Source organism: Physeter macrocephalus, chromosome 21 (assembly GCF_002837175.3).
Source record: "Physeter macrocephalus isolate SW-GA chromosome 21, ASM283717v5, whole genome shotgun sequence".
Classification (NCBI taxonomy): Eukaryota; Metazoa; Chordata; class Mammalia; order Artiodactyla; family Physeteridae; genus Physeter; species Physeter macrocephalus.
In genome coordinates, this window is record NC_041234.1 from 16,302,146 (window position 1) to 16,321,697 (window position 19,552).

The 19,552-nt window shown below is 34.3% G+C and overlaps 1 protein-coding gene across 14 annotated transcripts in view; it reads right to left on the reverse strand.

The window, feature by feature from the left end:
• DMD (dystrophin) overlaps window positions 1-19,552 on the reverse strand; it is a 2,398,628-nt gene that overhangs the window by 1,316,590 nt on the left and 1,062,486 nt on the right. For all 14 annotated transcript variants that reach the window (XM_055081921.1, XM_055081920.1, XM_028482834.2 and 11 more), the window contains 3 exons: window positions 14,484-14,663; window positions 14,046-14,174; window positions 12,222-12,392 (listed from right to left, as the gene is read on the reverse strand). In XM_055081921.1, coding sequence (XP_054937896.1) covers window positions 12,222-12,392; window positions 14,046-14,174; window positions 14,484-14,663 — 480 coding nt within the window. The remainder of the gene's footprint in view (window positions 1-12,221; window positions 12,393-14,045; window positions 14,175-14,483; window positions 14,664-19,552) is intronic.

The window sequence follows — 19,552 nt, forward strand, 5'->3', positions numbered from 1 at the left end:
TTGAAATATCATAATATGTTCTTGAACCAGTACAGACTGCTAGTATTATAGATATGCAGGTAAATGTTGTTTCAATCTCTGTATTATTAACATACTTCTATACTTTAAAATCATATACTGTACAATATATTATAAGAGTAATAGCCTTTAGAATCATAATTACACAATATTAATTCGATGGTATTTATGTTACTGAATTGTTGTGCACATTTCCTAACATTTAATAAGAGCAACTGCATTGTTCTATATGATTTTGTGAACATATGAAGATAAATAATATTTAAAATAACTTTTTGAGTACTTGGAGGTCAAAATAACATGGGTCCATTTGCAGGCAGATTTATCTGCTTTACTCCTACACTTGCTTCCTCTCTAGCTCATCCTTCCTCCACATACTCAAATATAGTAGTTTCAAAGGCTCAAAACTTGGGCGTCCGTACCTGTCTCTCAATACTCCTTCCCTAATAAATTGTACTATCTCCCAAAACTTAACTATAACTTTCATAATATCTGTCAAATATTCCTCTTTAGCTGTGACCTCACTTTTGAATTCCAATCTAGACTCTCAGTAGCCACCTGATTTCTCACTTGAAGTTCAACATGTCTAGAAATGAGCTTATTATCTTCCCCCAAACTGCTTGCAACATCAACTTCCCTAGTTCTGTAAATACAAGACCATTTTTTTTTCTGAGTCCTCCATGCTTAAAACATGAGTCATGCTATTTTCCAGCACTTCACTCTAATGTCTGATAAATACCAAATACTTGCCAATTCATTCATCATGATTCACTTGCTTTCTTTTCCCAGAGATACCATCTCTCCTAGTCCTCACACAAGAGCTAACGCAATAACCTCCTTACAGGGCTATAATCCTTCCCACCTCATCGGTTCTATCCTGTGCACTGTAATCAGGTCAGTATATTCCAAAACCATGGCTTTCATTATGTTATTTCTCTGCTCAAGAAGTGCAAGTCAAATAAGGTCCAAACTCCAGCATGATAGTCAAGGCTTCCCCTAATCTTGTCCCAAGGACCTTTCTAGCCTTATTTAAGTGGTCCTAATACAATCTTTTTTACAGGTCTATTGGTAAGCTCCTGGTATCTCTCCCTCAAGGCTTAGAATGTTTTTAACCTTCTGGTGAAGAGCCTAAAACTCCTGCATGAGAATGCCTAGATTGGATCTGGGCTCCACCATTTACCAGCTGAGGGATCTTGGGCAAGTTATTTCTCCTCTTTGAGCCTCAGTTTCTTTATGTGTAACATGTGGATAAGAAGAATATCTACCTCATAGAGCTTTTATGAGGATCAAGTATGTTAGAATGTTGTTTGGTATATAATAAATGCTCAATAAATATTGGTCTTATTGTTTCCCCTCAAATTTGTACCCATCCATTGGCTCGGGTCAAGACCTTCCTCTTTTGAAAACATATGGTTTACGAAGGATAAAATAAATGCTTGTTGACATGGCATTTTTATTTTAACAACTTATTTGACAAAATCGTGAAATTCTAATGGTGAACATGGAGACACTGACACTCCAGTTTGGTAAAGTTGTATCATTCTTTAACAACAAAACTTAATTAATTAATCTGCATCAATGTAGAGAGTGGTCTCAAGGAGGATGCCAAAGGGCTTTGCACTTGTTCTGCCCTGTGCAGTATTTTCATCAGGAATTATGTGGAGACCAAAAAGTATGCAAAAACACACACATTGAGAGGGATGAGTTTCACAAACATCCCATGAAGATGAGTAATTTGTCTGTCTTGTTCAACCTAGAGTCATTCCTGGTACATAGTAGTTACTCATAAATGAACATTCCCTGAAAAACTAAGTGAATATATGACTAATCATAGAATAGCAGAATAAACATTTCAAGGAAATCTTGAATGATCTGGAATTTTAAATAACACAATTTCCTCTGTATAAAATTGAAGAGACTGAAAAATAAATAAATAAATAAAACTGAAGAGACTGGAGTAATCAGCACTTCATGTGTGGATATATATTAATTGCTGGCCAAATGTTAGCAACAACACGATACCACTAAGTACAAAAATAATATAAGCAGATACGAATGGATTTTAGGAAACACTAGTACAGAGTGATGAATTATTCAAGCAAGATAATGCAAACTTAGATTTCATTAGTAGTATGTGTATGGTTCAGATTTCCTGATCAAAGACCACTATGCATTTGTTAAAAATAGGACCATTATGCAGATTAGGGATTTTAATTATTCTGTGTGGTTCCAAAGTGAATAACTAGAGTCAATGGGTAGAAATTACTTGGAGTCTGAATTTTAGTTTAATATAGGAACAACTAATTAGTGTTGCAAATGTTGTTTTTTTCTTTTTAAAGCACTAAATTTTAAAGTAGTGAGTTTCTCATTGCTGAAAGTACATAAGCACAGGTAGGATGATGATGTATTAGCGTATATGTTAGAAATAAGACACTTTTTGCATGAATACTTCCCTAAAATTTTATCAATTTACAGTAAATTCTCTCCTCTGAATTCAAAAGGCTTTGTTTACTGTAGCTATGCAGCTATATAGAAATATTCTGCAAGTCATACATGTAATTTTCAATGTTCTAGTTGCCATACTAAAAAGTAAAAATAATCAGATGGATTTAATTATATTTTTTTCCAAATATGTCCAAAATATTATTATATAAACCTATAATCAATATAAAATTATTAATAAGATATTTTACTTTCATTATTTCACACAAAGATTTCAAAACCCACTGTGTTTTACACTTATGGCACATCTTAATTTGGAGTAGCCACATTTCAAATATTCAATAGCCATATGTACTCTGTGGCTACCTTATTGGACAGTACAGATCAATAGCAACTACTATGACAACGACATTGAAAAGAACCAATAGTTCATTATTAGTATGAAATATGTCACAGGAGTAATGTCTTACTAAGAGAAGTCAAAATGCTGATGCTTTATTTAGGAAATTTTAGTGGATTTAGATAATTCTTATAATGTCCATCTCATTCACTTGCACCCAGATACTTTCATGAGGAATTTTCAGAAAGCCCTCTGGGGATAGGAAAATCTATGGGAATGGGTTTGAGATGTTGTATTGGGAGCCTCTATTCCTCATTTATGTATAATCCTAGGTTGTGCTGCAGTATCTATTACATATTTGAATGTAATATTGTTTGACTTTCAAGGGTTTATATTTGTCTCCCCAGTAGATTTTTAATCCCTGAAGTTGGGAATACATCTTATACTATTCTGTATTTTCCACAGCAAAAGGAACGAATTTTTTAAACATAAAATGTGTTTATTATATTAATTGCTAATTTTAGAACATCCAATAAATCAAATTAACCAGTAACTAATTTTATAACCAAAATAACCATAACTATTCAACTCAGTTATTTAGGCTATTCTATTGGCAGGATCAGACCAGCCATTTGACATCCATGTGATTAATATTCGTCAAGGAGTTGGGAAATTTTAATTGCTTTTCCTTAAGAGTTCACTGGCTCACCATTAGGTCATGACTTTTCTGACCAATAAAAGTTTTACATGTCATTCTTTGGTGTTCGTTGTCTTTGTAATTTTTAATGCTTAATGAAATTTTAAAAAAGAAATGAATAGTAAGCAAACATCCATAATTTAATAGCTCACTCTTGAATCATCCAAGTTTAAGCCATATAAAGTATATAATGCCTGCCTCTTTGATTCAGAATTATGACAAACTATTTGAAGAAACTGAAATCAATGGTGGATAAATCATCTTAACTTTTGCATACATTACTTCTATTGACTTTAAAGAAAGTATATGACCAAAGAAGAACTAGAATCACAATTAAATCACACGTTAGACAGTGCACACAATATAGGTCTTAAAATACATAGAAAATAATCAAAAAAAGTTATAATATTGCAGGAGAAAGTATAAACCAGGCATAGGTTTTATACAATTTAATTTTTACTTACCTTTTCATCTTAAGAGCTTTAGCATGACTGTGAAGTCATACAAAATACAAATAAAGTAAAACATAGGCAAGTTTAATAATCAGATAGATAAACGGACACAAAAGAAAGAAGAGACAGAGAAACTGAGAAAGACAACACTTTGTTTTCCTTGATTTTTTAATGTGGTTTCAGATTGCTTAACAGCTAATAATTGTGCTTTGCTGCATGATTTAAGATTAATGAAATTTAAGGCTTTGTTAAAGTTTTAGCATTAAAGGTGACTTATATAACAAGTTAACAAACAACAACAGAATGAAAAAAGCAAAATCAATTACAAATTGATTCATTGTAAATTGGAAGCATTCAAAATTACTCAGATACACTTTATCATTTTTAAAATGTAAGCTTTCTTTTGGTTAAATATTACTCTAATGGGCATAGATACACTAACATAATAATGACTGTGTTTACACAGACAGCAAAGTAAACATTTGTTAATATGGACTATGTAATCTCAGTAATCATGATAAATGGTCACTACATTCAAATCACACTAAAATCTAAATTGAAAATTAATATTCCAAATGCTACAGACTGGTTTAAAATTGCTTCAAATCAGTCTCCTCTTTCCATTCTGCAGCTTTGAAAATTTATTAATCATTACCATATTGGTATAGAAAAAATTAAATAAGAATAATTCATGGAAACCAAAATGAATAAAGTTTCAAGGACCAGTAACATCCTATAATACAGAAAAGATAAGATATGGAGAGTTATTTCAAATGAAAATATCTGGAGAGGAAAGAAAACTTACAAAGAGAAAAAAGTGTATTGAAAAGACCTATCTAAAACCAAGATAATCAGATAAAGTAGTTTATAGATTTATTAATTCACTTATTTTAAATTCAAAAGAGCAAGCTCCAAGGGACATAAGAAATAATTTTAAAGATAAAACAAACTGACTTGGGTAAGTGACCTTTCATTGGCTGCATTCTTTGATATTAGGTAAGGTATTGGCTTATCTTTGATGCTGTGAGGATAAAAATGTGAAATTGTGGTAACTTCCCAAATTTGTAAGGCTGATTAAGAGACATTACCCAGTACATCTCTGTTGGTTTTGAAATGATGAGATTAATTTTATGGTCACACTTTTCAGAATTGGATACAAATACACTGATTGGTTAAGATATGTTGGTGGTTCAATAATCATCCCACTTTCTACTTTTTATTGAGAATAACTTGGAATATTTTTCTGCCTCATGATTACATGAGTTTAGTAGTAGCAACTGAAATAGAAGAAGAAAGGATTTAGCTGTAAAATATATGGGGGAGACAGATGAATTGAAACATTTAACATTTTGGACAACTTTCTATTTTTTTCTGATCTTTTTTCTTTCTTCCTTTCTCCCTCTCTCATTTCTGGTTTTTGTTTAATTACAGTTATTTTTAATACAAAGAAGTACTGAAATCATTATGTTTTAAGTGAAACTGGACACGCTTATATTAACCCATAATAGACCAACAATAAATATCTGATGATACAAATAGAGACATAACAATGTATGCTGAGAGGCAGCACGTTGGAGTGGACAAAGCAATGAATTAGGATCTAATGTTTTCTAACCAGGCTATCTAACTGTGACAACCTGGGCAACTCAATGGCTCTCTCACAGCCCCCTATAAATATCTGAAAGTTCCAGTCCAAGGACTGATTACTTTTACATCTGTTGATTGATCGGAGGAATCATTTTCCTTTTTAAAAGATCATGATCAGAAATCACCAAATAGCTTTAATCATTTTAAATGTCATGTTAATAAGACCCAGTTAGTTCTAGCAAATGACACTGTGAACCAAATTCAATTAACATCTACTTTGGAAACACTGTAAATAATTACAAAAGTAATGTGTTATCAAAGTTCCAACAGAACTAACCTGCTATAGGGACAGAAAATTATAAACGTGCAAAAATGTTAATATAGAAATTCTGTTGCTAGGTTAACTTACTTATTTCAGTGAAATAAAATTAGCAGGTAGAGTAACACAAAGTTTGGGTATTAATCTGTTACTATTACTTGAGGATTTTAGCTGTGATTATTACATATGTAATACTCTACAAATCATGTGATGCCTATAGATCTTTACCTAAGTTTTCATCTATGACTTTTTAAATAATTTCTTTGTAAAAAAGTCTACTAAAAATATATTTATACAATAAGAGTAACTATACCAGCTAACAGACCATGCTCTCTTCTGTCAGAGAAGGTGTTAAATTAGAAATAGACTATGAAGGGGAAAAAGATCAATATATTTGTATTGATAAAGTTGATTACTGAAAATTAGGTTTCAATTAAAATTCTCAAATCCAATGAATCTTATTTTGACATCCTAGGTGACATTCAATAGATGGATTACTTATTTCCCACTGATGCTTGGGAAAGTCACAATATCTGTCTAAACTATCCTTAAATTATTTATATATTACTTTTCACATCTAAAGCCACTACTTAAGATAAAATTAGACCCAACCATGTATTTTTTCCTGATATACTGTACACTAAATGAAAAACTCACTGGCTCTCTCATAGCCATATATATGTATATATATTATATAAACATATATATACATATACATATGTGTGTGTGTATATATATATGTATATATATATAGTCTCTGATCCAAAGAATGATTACTTTTACACCTGCTAACACTGATTGGACTGATTGGAGATGAAAATCTTGACATTTTATAAATATTACAGCAATAAAATTATGAATATTTACATATATGATGGCAGACCATTCAAACCCCATGTTGTAATTATACACACACACACACATATATATTGATATATACACACACACATATATATACACACACACGTACACATACTGCTACACAGATTTCGAAAACAAATTTAAGGCCCATATAGAAATTAAGGAACATATTGTATATAATATCTAACGGCACATAAATCTTAATAAAGAATGAAGACACAGAAAACAAGTTCACTTTTCTTTTGGTTAGTACCAATTGCACGGGCAATAATGTAACATTTTAGCTCCATAGAAAGTGAAATATTTCTAAATCTCTAGAAGAGAACACAATCTAACTAAGCAAATTATGTGTATGTTGCATAATATTCTGTTATAAAGTAGTTGCCTATATTAATAGGATACAGCTAAGGTCTATTGACTCAACATGCTTTTAAAGCTAAGTATTACAATGTGATGAATATATCTTGATGCAAATTTTATTCTGAGACTCACAGGCAGCCTTTTGGACTCAATTAGTATTGAATCCTGAGTCAGTTTTCAGTTCATCACCTTCTTGGCCCTCATATATAATAATTTAACTCTAGGCTAGTTCTCAGTGTCTCTAGACCAGTGGTTCTGAGTATGGTCTCTAGATCATTGGCATCAATATCACCTGAAAACCTGTTAGCCATGCAAATTATCAGGCCTACCCAAGGCCTACTGAGTCTTAGTCTTCAGGCAAGGGGGGGAGGGGAGGGCAATTTGTGTTTTAACAGTTCGTCCAAGTACACAAAGGTTAGAGAGTCACTGCTGTAGACTGTCACTTCCTCTCCATTCCCACAGATACCCCTTTATTTGAGCTACTCACTGTTTCTCATCTGGACTATTGTGATAGCTTCCTAATTGGTTTCCCTACTTCCTGTCATTATTCAATTGAATTCTCTTCACAACCACTGCCGGGCTAATCTTTCAACAGTGCATGAAAAAAAAAAATCAAGAACTCCTCATTGAGTATTGAATTAAGCATAAATTATTAGTCTGGTTGTCATGATCTCTCCCCACACTATGTCTCATCATCCTTTTCAGTCTTATCCACACTAAGCTTCACGCTCTGTGCTCTATATTCCATAAGCAAACTGAACTTACCCTCCATCGAACACACTATACACTCCTGAGGTTTTGTCATAGGTTTATACTGAATTGTTACCTCCTCTAGGTTGCTGGAGTGGTTGCTAAATTGACTCAGCATACACTCATTGTCAGCCCAGTATCTATGAATATATCTTGCTCCACTATTAAACAATAAGCTCCTTGAATTCACATCTTACCTAGCAATTTAGGTACCACAGTACCAAACACTGTGACCTGAAAGTGCATGGTTGGTAAGAGCTCATTCATATTCCTCCCTTTCTCCAACCCTTCCTTCATTAATTCTTGAAGATCTGCCTCAAATATCATCTCTCCCAAATTGCTGACTCTCCTCTCCAACTTGACTTTTCAGAAGATGGAGATGGGTAGAAGTGCCATAAGCAACAAGACTAAGTAGTCTGTTTACTTTTGCCTTCCTATTTCCCTTTCTAGGCTTCTGTCTCCTGTCACTTTCTTTTGCTGAGAGTATCCACCCCCCCAACCACCACCATGCTACGCCACCATGTTCAGATGCCCTAAATCAGAAAGAGTTGAGTCGTGGTGTCTTTCCCCAATGATTCCATCAACTTTACCCAAGGTTCTGAAATTATGGCTGATTCATTTTTATAACTCTGACCCTCCCCATCAAAACTGCCATTTTCTCAAATTTATTTCATACGTATTAGGAGAGATTAAGCTTTCTCAAAGCCATAAGATACTGCTGGTTAACCTAAATGAAATGAGAAGATAGAATCTCATGTATTTTATGGGCCCTATTTGGGACAAGCAGAACTTTCCAGTTCTTAAATTGGTCCACTCGATAATCTATAAGGCTGGCCCTTGCAGTGGAAATAGCAAAGACACATCTTCTTGGTCCCTGCCCATTCCAGCAGAGACCAGAAAGAGAAATCAGCTATTCCTCCATTCCTTTTCCCCATCAATTTCCATCTTAACTCTCAAAATCTGGCCATTAAGTCTAATATATATATAATGATAAAAATAATTATTGATATTATTTTCACCATTTTATATAATTATAATAATTTATAGATTTTTTCAATGTATGCTTTCACACATCTTAGGTCATTGGATCCTCACCACAATCTTGAGGTTAAGATAAGACAGGCATAGTCTTATTGCTTTTCTGGATGGAAATGAGATTCTGTGAGGTAAAGGGTCAAATCCAAGATCACACTCAAAGTATTGCGGCTTGAAGTTAAGAATTTTTTTCCTCTCGCCACACTGCTCCTCACTGATAGTTAAAATTACCACTGCTGAGAACTGCATCTGATGGACAAGCTCTCAGCCAATCTAAACCGAGGAACCCAATGTACATTGCTTTCTTGATTTTGGAATTTCTTGTCATGGACAGTCCTTGCAGGACACAGACTTCATGTTCACCAAATAGTGAATCCAGACATTATCAGTGAGTTCTCAGAATAAATTTTTGCTCTACTCATTTGCCCTTTCTAGTTGACCTTTGAAAGGATCCTGAAATTAGTTCTTAAACTGAGTTCTATCCATATTCACTCCCAATCTGCTTTTGTTTATCACTGTAGATTTTCTCCCAAGTTTTTCTCCTAAGTGAAAACTACCCATAAACTCAACCTTAAGAATGTCATATTCCAAACCAATCTTACCTTCCATAAGCCTTACTCTAATAGGAACTTGACTTTGCGATCAAAGGCTATCCCTGAGAATTCCAGCACTGCCCAAATTACCCTACTACATAAGCAAACACACATACAAGTCATTAAATTCATCATTGCATCAACAAAAGATTATTAGACAAATTTTAGAGTTATCAGGGACTAATGCAACTAATTAGTCCTAATTTTAACTAATCCAACCCAGAAATTTTACACCATGTTCTATGCACATAACTGGTACCTCCTGAACCTCATCAGAGGAAGCAGAAAGATAAAAGGGCAGAAATTCCCCCATCCAATAAGTCTACTCTTATCCATTTTATACACTCGGTTCTAAATAATAACTCCTTTGCAGGGTGGGATAGTTTTCCTTTTAAAAACTACATATCTAGTTCAACTCCCATATCTTATAAACACTGAAAATGGAATTGCAGAGAGACCACATGTTCTGCCTAACACTGACAAAGTTCAGAATTCAATCTTCTATGTCTATTGTTCTTCCTACCACACTATGTGATTGCTGGGACCACCTCATCATTAACTGTACATCTCCATGAAGATGTACTAGTGTTAAGCATATTATATGATTGCAATAAGTATTTAAACTTGTGTTTGTAGACATATATTTTTAAGCAAGTATCTTTAACATCCTGTATATTCCCACACTCACTAGCACAATGGACACTCAATACCATTAGTTAATGCAATAAATAAACAAGCAAAATGTCAGGTATGCTTTAACTCCATATTTTCTGTTTCATCATGATGATAGAGCTTAATTATCTCTTCAAAGCCCCCAAATGGGGTCAACTATTGCATTCAGTCATCTCTATGAATTTAGAGAAAAAGGAATGCTTTGAAAAGTAAAAGTGTGATTGTCGTCAATTAATGTAGAGTTGAAATATTGATTTAAAATCTTTTATGCTTTTCTTCAGTATGGGTAATAAAAGAAACACATCAAATGGCTCACCTGATGCATGATATCTGGAAGTATACTGACACATTCATACAGAATATAGAATGACAATTCACAAACTTCTCTTGGCCTTGCTATGTTTGTCAGTTTCTACGGTGCATGATGACTTCTACTCATTTTTCAATACCTACAAGTCACAGTCTTGTGACATAATGTATCTAAAGCTACCATTGACAAAAATCAAGAAAAGAATACCCTGTTTACTCTTAAATATACTCTGGCTCAGTGATTTATTAATAAGTATAATGGGAAGAATACAAAACTTGGTAATGAAGTATTAGCATTCATCTTTCAGATGACTAAAGTAACTTTTGGTTGTTTAGATATTACCCATTTAATGATATCTCCAGAAGTAAAAACAACTGTCTGTTTAAACAGCAGAGTAAATTCTTACAAAAAACAACTATGGACTAAAAATAAAATTTTAGAATCTGTCAGATGTTTTTCAGGTGAGAATCACTTACTTAATATATAAATGAGTAGAACTAATTAGTTAACTATTACAAACAAGAGCAACGAATTAAGGTAAGCTAATACCTTTTTGCTTTGGGAAGGCCAGTTTTGAAGAGTATGTTTCACATGCAATAAAGTATTTAAAATTCATATCACATTTCCATATATTTTAGGAATTCCTTTATATATGTACTATCATATATAACAGTGATACAAAGTAATGCCTTAGAAGATGTAAACCATGCTATTATTGGGTGTCCATAATTACCAAAATAATTTTTCAAATGTATTCTCCTATTTTTCCAGGAATCAAAACTTACCTGACATATCGCATTTTCTCACAAATATTTCAGTGTTATTCTCATTTAAGATTATTTCTAGCAATTATCTGTATATGTAAACACATATATTTCTTTTACATACATTTTTATATTTGAAAGCATATCATATATATTGAAAAATGTGTCAAACTAGATTTTATAAATTTGGGAGGTAATTCCTTGCATTTTGATACTCACCAAAGAGTTCAAATTCGATAATACTGTGTTTATATATTTTTGCAAGCTACCTATTAGATAAGATTTTTGCCTTCATTAAATGTTACACAAATATAAAGGGTTATCACGCAAAAGTTCCATATACCCTGGTTCTTCATTAAATAGAATAAGTATAAATAGACATATAAAATTACAAATATTAGGATATATAAGCTTTGCAATTATTTGTCTTCATGGCTTGCATGTCATTATAATCTAATGGATTTTATCATAGTAATTATCGGCAACTAGCAAGAGCAAGTTAAAATACACGCACATACACACATGTGCACAACCAGCAAAGATGTACAGAAACCCTAGATCATGCAGGAGATGTACAAGACCTCATTTTGGATATTTCTTCCATATCACACACAAGCAATATTATATTTGGCAAAATATGTCGGTAGTGCTTTCTTTAGATGTATGTCTTTTGTGCTTTTTTGTTGTTGCTGCTGTTGGCCTGCAGCATGTTATTTGTTACTGTGCTGCAGGTTACCCCTGAAAGTACATATGTAAACCAGTGCAGGATGCAGTTCTAGACGAGCTGTGCCATGGAAAACAAAATGACAGAGAGAGAGGGATACAGGGGGTAGGGAGGGAAAAAGGGAGAGAGATTGATCTCCCATGAGATTCAATGGTAAAATTTCCTCAAATACATTTTGGCCTTCATTTTCCTTTTGAAAACCTTGCTGTGAGGGTTGCTTCCCCCCTTCAGGGTACTGCGCAACCTTCGCAAGAGATCATTTATCACTAGTTTCCACCTTGGAGCAGATCTTCCTACCTTTCCAGTCTTAATTCTGTGAGAAATGGCTGCAAATCGATGGTTGAGCTCTGAGATTTTGGGCTCTATTACTTTCCTGCAGTGGTCGCCGCGGTTTGCCATCAAGTTTGCTGCTTGGTCACGCGTGGAGTCCACCTTTGGGCGTATGTCATTCATTTCAGCCTTTAAACGCTATATTCCGTGAGCAAGAGACAGGGCTTAAAGTTAGTAATTAAACGGAAGTTGAAAGAGAGCGAAAGAGTGAGAAAGCAAAAGAAAGAGCGAGGGAGGGGGGAGAGAAAGAGAGAGAAAGAGAAAGAGCACATGGAGAGAAAATGGAGGGAGTAAAAAGCCAACTTCCATAAAATAGGAGTAGAGTGAGAATGTGTGTGACCTCAGGAAAATAGGTCACTGTCCTTGGTTACGTTTCATCTATGTTTATTGAAAGTATTTCCTTAGTCTGAAGAAGGACAAGGGATGTTTTCCTTTTCTATGGAAAATAACTTTTCTATGTTGCTGGCAACAATCGTAGTATTTTATACTTAGTCTTATTTTATCTTTCCTGAATTTCAAAGCTGTGGAACAACCTGAATATGTGCTCAGGAAGGAAGGTAGCTGAAGAACAATTTTCTGTTCCTTCCGAGTACTTACAAGTTCCCTTTTTCTTTATCATATCGATTGCCATGGAAAAGATGGATTTTCTAACAGATAGGACTTCTGCGTCACAGACAGAGGGACTGAGGAAAGCTCTGTCTGTCTCAAGGGGTTGGAGAGGCTTAAGTGAAATAACTCAGTTCCTATTTTTCCAACGACCCTGAAGGAACATCCCTTACCTACACATCGAAGGAGAAGGAAGAGCAAAATAAGGTACAGATAATAGGGTAAATATGTCTGGGGGACAGCCTGAAATACATTTACAGTTTTTCATTAAAAAGGAATTGTAATCCTGAGAAAATATCAATTTCATAAAAAATAAACGAAATGTATAGACAGAAACTACAATTTTTAAGCATTCTTTAAATAGTAACCCACTAGTCAAAATTATTGAAAATTTCAACAAAACAAAGTAAGGCGTTGTTTAATTTATATGAGACTTCTTCAAATGCAATTCTTCCTATTGAACTGAAAAAACTGTCAGCAGATAGAGATATTATAGCATCAGTAAGTTACGTTTGCACATTACACCCCTCATATCCTTTTACAGGAACCATTTTTTTTTTTTTAAGTAAAGACTAAGTTGCCATTGAGAAAGACAGCTTAGGATGTCCTAATAATCGCTTTCAATACAGAAAAAAGAGAACACGAAGCCATGTTTAGTTTACATATAGTTAAGAATGAAAAATTCAGTTTTATATAACCTCAGTATTGTTACTAACTACTAAGATTTAGACATCGCATAGGCAAAATGTCCATAGATTGGACTCCCGTTGTTTACTCAGATGGTCTGTGAACGATGCTGAGAAACTAACCTTTGTGTTAGGTACAAGAATATAGGATAACTATTAAAATGGGCATGAATTTGCAATATAACACCAAAATAAATCCGGGAATCCTTTTCTCATCACATTTTAAGTTGCGTGTAATTAGCTGAGAGGTCCATATGGACAGATATCCAGATTACAGGGCTCTTCAAAGTCATGAACTCCCATTTGAATTAAAGAAGTTAGGGAGGGAAGGAAAGAAGGCATTAAAGGAGAAAGGAAAGGAAGGAAAGAGGGGGGGAAGGAAGAGAGGAAGACTTTTTTCACTCTTATTAAGGAGTCCTTTGTATCTTTTAGGACAAAGATGACTGATATAACTGTTGCACAGTGTGAAAATTACTTTTCATAATAGTTTATTTGCTACCTTAAGCACGTCTTCTTTTTGCTGTGGTTTCTTTTTCTCAGATTCATCCAAAAGTGTATCAGCCTGAATGATCCAGTTTGTGATGTGATCCACATTCTGGTCAAAGGTTTCCATGTGTTTCTGGTATTCCTTAATTTTAGAGACATACCATGACATAGTATTAGTCAGACAATATTTTAAAATATTTGTCCTACTTTGTACAATTTTAAAAGACAAAAACTGTAGTATCATTCAAATTACTTTTAGGTGCAATCTCCATATAGAATATAATACAAACATGCAAAAAATATATTACACTATAGAAATAGATAATGAAATAAGGGCTAACATTTATGTGGAGTTGAAGAATTTGCTAACATAAATACTATTATTTAAAGCTTATATAATTTCTTCCTTGTGATGGAGAGGGGCTGAAAATCTTCCAGCCTCTTCTCTTACCAACAAAAGGTTTAACCATTCTTCTGCCCGGGAAGTGACAGCTATCCAGTTACTATTCAGAAGACTCAGTTTATCTTCCACCAAGGTCTCCTTCTTGCCCAAAACTGCTTTCAAGGCCTCTCCTAGCTCTGTAATGCTCTTTAGGTGAACCTTCTGTTTCTCAATCTCTTTCTGAGTAGCCTGTGAAAAGAACAGCATTTGAGCTTCGAGTACTGTCGTCTTAAGACTTAAAGCTTTTGAAATGGCTATGCGTCCAGTTACTACGGTAAGATTTTTCAAGGGTTTAAACTTTCAACCATGTTTTTAGGAATGATGAAAATCATACTATATACACTGTAGTTTCCTTACTGGGTATATATGAATATGTATGTGTACATAAACATGACTGATTTATTTATGATTGCACATATTTAATAATAAACATACATACTGTCCATCTAAACATATTCATATTTACTTAATGTGTATACGTATTGGCTAAAGGTCGATCTCAGAAAACCCATCCACAAATAAGCAACTGCTTTTATTTACTTATTTACCGTTTTTTACTTTTTATTTTATTTTTTTAACATCTTTATTGGAATATAATTGCTTTACAATGGTGTGCTAGTTTCTGCTCTATAACAAAGTGAAGCAGCTATACATATACATATATCTCCATATCTCCTCCCTCCTGCATCTCCCTCCCACCCTCCCCATCTCACCCCTCCAGCCGGTCACAGTCACAAAGCACCAAGCTGATCTCCCTGTGCTATGTGGCTAAGCAACTGCTTTTAGAAAATTCAGCAATCATTGCACTCTTGTATTTCTACTGCAGGTACTTTCAAATTTTTGGTGCCACAAACCTGTTTGGCATCTGGTGAAACTTAAGTATCCTTTCTCATAATAATGTTTTTAAACGGATAAAATTAAATGCTATGGAGTTAAAATTAAAAACAATTATACTTAAATAAAATATACAAAATATATTTTTAAAATTTGTGAGATAGTAATACATGTTTTCTTTCGTAACATGTGTAACTACAATGATCTAGCAACAGACCTTTAGGATAATTTCAAAGTAGTGATTAGCACCACTAGTGTTTTGAATTATATTCAATGACTAGAATGTGATATAAAATTATCTGTCATAATTTTATCTGTGACTGCTGGCAAAGTCACAGGAACTACTGATACTGCTGGGGTTTGTTGCTCACACTCATAATTGAAAAAAAATGCTTAATTTCAGTTAGAAGTAATTTAAAGAGATACTATTAAAATTCCCTAGGGGCTTCCCTGGTGGCGCGGTGGTTGCGCGTCCGCCTGCCGATGCAGGGGAACCGGGTTCGCGCCCCGGTCTGGGAGGATCCCACGTGCCGCGGAGCGGCTGGGCCCGTGAGCCATGGCCGCTGAGCCTGCGCATCCGGAGCCTGTGCTCCGCAACGGGAGAGGCCGCAACAGAGGGAGGCCCGCATACCACAAAAAATAAATAAATAAATAAAATAAAATAAAATCCCCTAAGAGAGCACCAGCACTTCCTAAGACTTGATTTTCAAACCTGAAAATAAGCACATTTAATATTAGAACTTATGTAGAGAGTTGATGGAAAACTGATCCTAGTATAAACTTTACTGTCAGCTCTACGTACACCCTTTCTTGTGACGTGTCATGGCAGACCACATGACCATCTTGCACTTCCCTGCCTCTGCCCCCGATCCCTCCCTCGCCCACATACAGCTGTTGGACCTTCCCTGGTGGATAAGTCTGAGCCAAACAGATACTCTCTCAAGAAGTTTAACTGAGAGAGACTATGGTAATACCCCAGCTGAGAAGTCATTTGAAATGGAACTGATGTCTTTACTGCAGCAAGTCAAAGCCATAGTAAGACAAAATCACTGGGGAGCAGCAATGACAAGAAGTAGAGGGAGACCTTTTGCAAAGAGGCAAATGAAATATATGCACAGAGAGTAAGAGAAGTGGTCCAAGTAAACGACAGGAAGATGGTCTCTATGAGGCCAGCATATATCCTTAGTCCTATATGTTCTCAAGGTGCATTTCTATCTTTGTAGTATACAGAAATAACTCTTATGGCTGCCTTTCCTCCATACTCTCAGGTCCTGGTCTACTCAAAATATATAGAAATACACACACACACATATACACATTTTGATTTTGCTTTGGCTATCAAATAAGCAGGGGAATAAATGAGGTTAAAAGATGGTATAAAATAATTTCTATACAAAACACAATCACTGTTTCTTCAATTCCAATATATGCTTTTCTATTTGTTTTTCTTTTTCAAAATAAAAAATATCTGAAATTAAGGTAATTAATGCTAAATGAACTTATCAGCTGCCATGCAAAGGGCTATTTGTAATGTAGGTGTCATCTGTTGCACATGAGTGAGCTTAGCAATTCATAAAAGGAATTCCTTCATGTATTAATCACAAATGTTACTGAGCTCCTGCTAAATGGGTCACTATTACAGCAGGGATGTAGGTGATTTTACCTAGTGTCTTTTAGGAAATTATGAGAAATGCCATCTTTGGGTGGAAAAAGCCCTTCTGCAGTTTGACTTGTGAGTGCTCAGGGGCTAGATTCCAGCCCTTTCATTCCCTTTGTCTGCACCCTTGTGTAGTACACAATCTTTACAATCATACGTGGTAGCCACTATTCTAGGCACTGTGGATAAAATGATAGAGACACAAAGTCCTTACCTTTATAAAACTTATATTTGAGTATGACAAAAATATGAAAATATATGTAAATGAGCATTTCCTACTTCCTATATTCCAGACTAGTGCCTTGTCACGACAGTTCATTTACTCGTAAAGGTAACACCTCACAAAGTTAAAGAAGCTAAAGCTTAATTTATATTTGGATCACTAACTATCTTTTAAAATAACTTCAGAAAGATGATACTACGTTTAAGCTTTGATACAAAAAGTTGTTGCGTACACAGACATTTGTCCCTTCTAAGCCAGGCAATGCGATTAAAGGCAGTGGAAATTTCCAAATCTCAGAAGAGATCAGAGAAGTTTTGAATTTAGGAAATATTGTTGCAAACAGTTAATGGGTCACAAACAACAATTATTCATTAAAATCTACCCAAATTCTCCAGCTAATTTTCAAGAGAACATGTTTAATGTCCAGTGATACTTCATTCAGTTAATAAGAACAAGAAAACAGGAAATGTGGACTAATTTCTGGTTTCATTTTATGTTTTTCAATGTTATAAAACTCAAACATGTTGAAGTTAACACCATCATGGACATGAGCTTGAAAAAAAAGTGTTCATTGTTGTAGTTTATAACCGTTTATGGCCAAAAGTGAATCAGGAGAAAATTTACACTCCTACTGTAAAAAGACCTAAAGTCAAACCTTTACATGTGGTATTCAAGAATAAACTGGGATTGAATCATTTGCATAAATATTATTTTTGGTTAGGAAAAATATTGTGCTCGTTTAATGGATTTTTTATTTTCCCCCACAAAAGCATTTTAAATTAATGGCATGGCTTACAAATAATAGGATCTTAGATTTTTAAAAATATGCTGATCTTGCTCTGTGAAGATCTTACTTAAATTTCAATGAGTCAATGTACATTAGATGCTTAATACCCACTCTGCACTGTGCCATTCACTGCCAGAGATAAGGAAGGAGGCAGTCTCTGCATACCTTGCTCTAATGCTACCTAAAGTGTAGCTGCAGAGAAAAGTTGAAACACAAGCAAACAATTTGATATCATATTAGAAAGAACATAATTTTGAGGAAAAGATAATTCATGGCTGGGATAAGCATGAATGGCTTCAAGGGAGAGGTGATTCTTGAAACCAGAGTTTACCATAAAGGATTGGATGGTTTAGACTGACTAAAGACAAAGTATAAAATGATGAGAAAGTACGAAGTTTGGAATCAAAAGCCACCAAAAAGGGAATATGGGGTACTCACTGGAAACTAAAAACTTATATTTCATGATGTCAAGGAACCATTTTTCCACGCTCTAAAAGTCTCCCTTAACAGAAGAATGTCTATACTTGCAGATGTATTGAGAACTGAATTACTGAATTAAACTACAGCTACTGGGTTGGCCATTCTCTCTATACCCTTACCTCTTTAAGAAAGGTAGACTTATTTATGGGGTTGGTGAGATGGGGAGAAAGAATTGAAAATACACTTCTTCCTCTTAAAAGGCATTCAATCCTCAGCACACATGGTTCCTTCTGTTGCCTTATGAGGTGAGGGTTGGAGAGGGTTCGGGAAGGTCTACCCTTCTGAATGGGCAAGCTCAAATTCAATGATTAAATTGAATAAATTGTAAATCAGCTCTCTTCGTTTTTTCAATCATGCAGTAGTGTGACAGATTCTAGGATCAATTTTAAGATTGAATTAAAAGCAAAATTATAGACACAGTTTTATTTTGACCTATGACATGGTCATAAGTCTAGTTACAGGAGTTTCAACAGCAGCTTAATGTGGACTATCTACTTGGTGCTCTGGGGTTTTATGATACAGGGAAAAAAATGTCAGATAAGAGTAGAACTCAATGTAAATATCAATTGCCACAAAATCTAACATTTTTCTTTATTTTCCATATCCTTAATTTGTAACATTTGATAGCTCCAGAATAAATAGTTGAAATATTAAACACTAACCTCTATGATTTTAAAGAAACAAATTTGCTCTCTACTTTTTTATAGCCATAGCAATTTTTAAAATGCTAGAACAATTTTCTTATAATAAAAGAAATGGGTAGCATAGGTTAATTTCTCCTAATTAAGACACCCACCCATGGGTTCATGTGAAGGATGGAAACTACATTCTGATTCATCCCTCATACCTATAAGTTAAATCACTTGAGTCTAATTTTAAATGGCATGAGAGGTTCAGGATTCCACCATCAGCTTCATCAACTCTCTTCACTGATGAGGTAGCAGCCTGGAAAAACCTGTTCTGTCAGTCTCTGTTGATCATAAAATTATGTGATGGAAACATCTTTAATTGATTTAAAGGTAAAATAGTAAAAAGTGTTGGATTAATTATCTGGTCCCATAGGAACACATCCACAGATATTTTCCAACAGGGCCAGA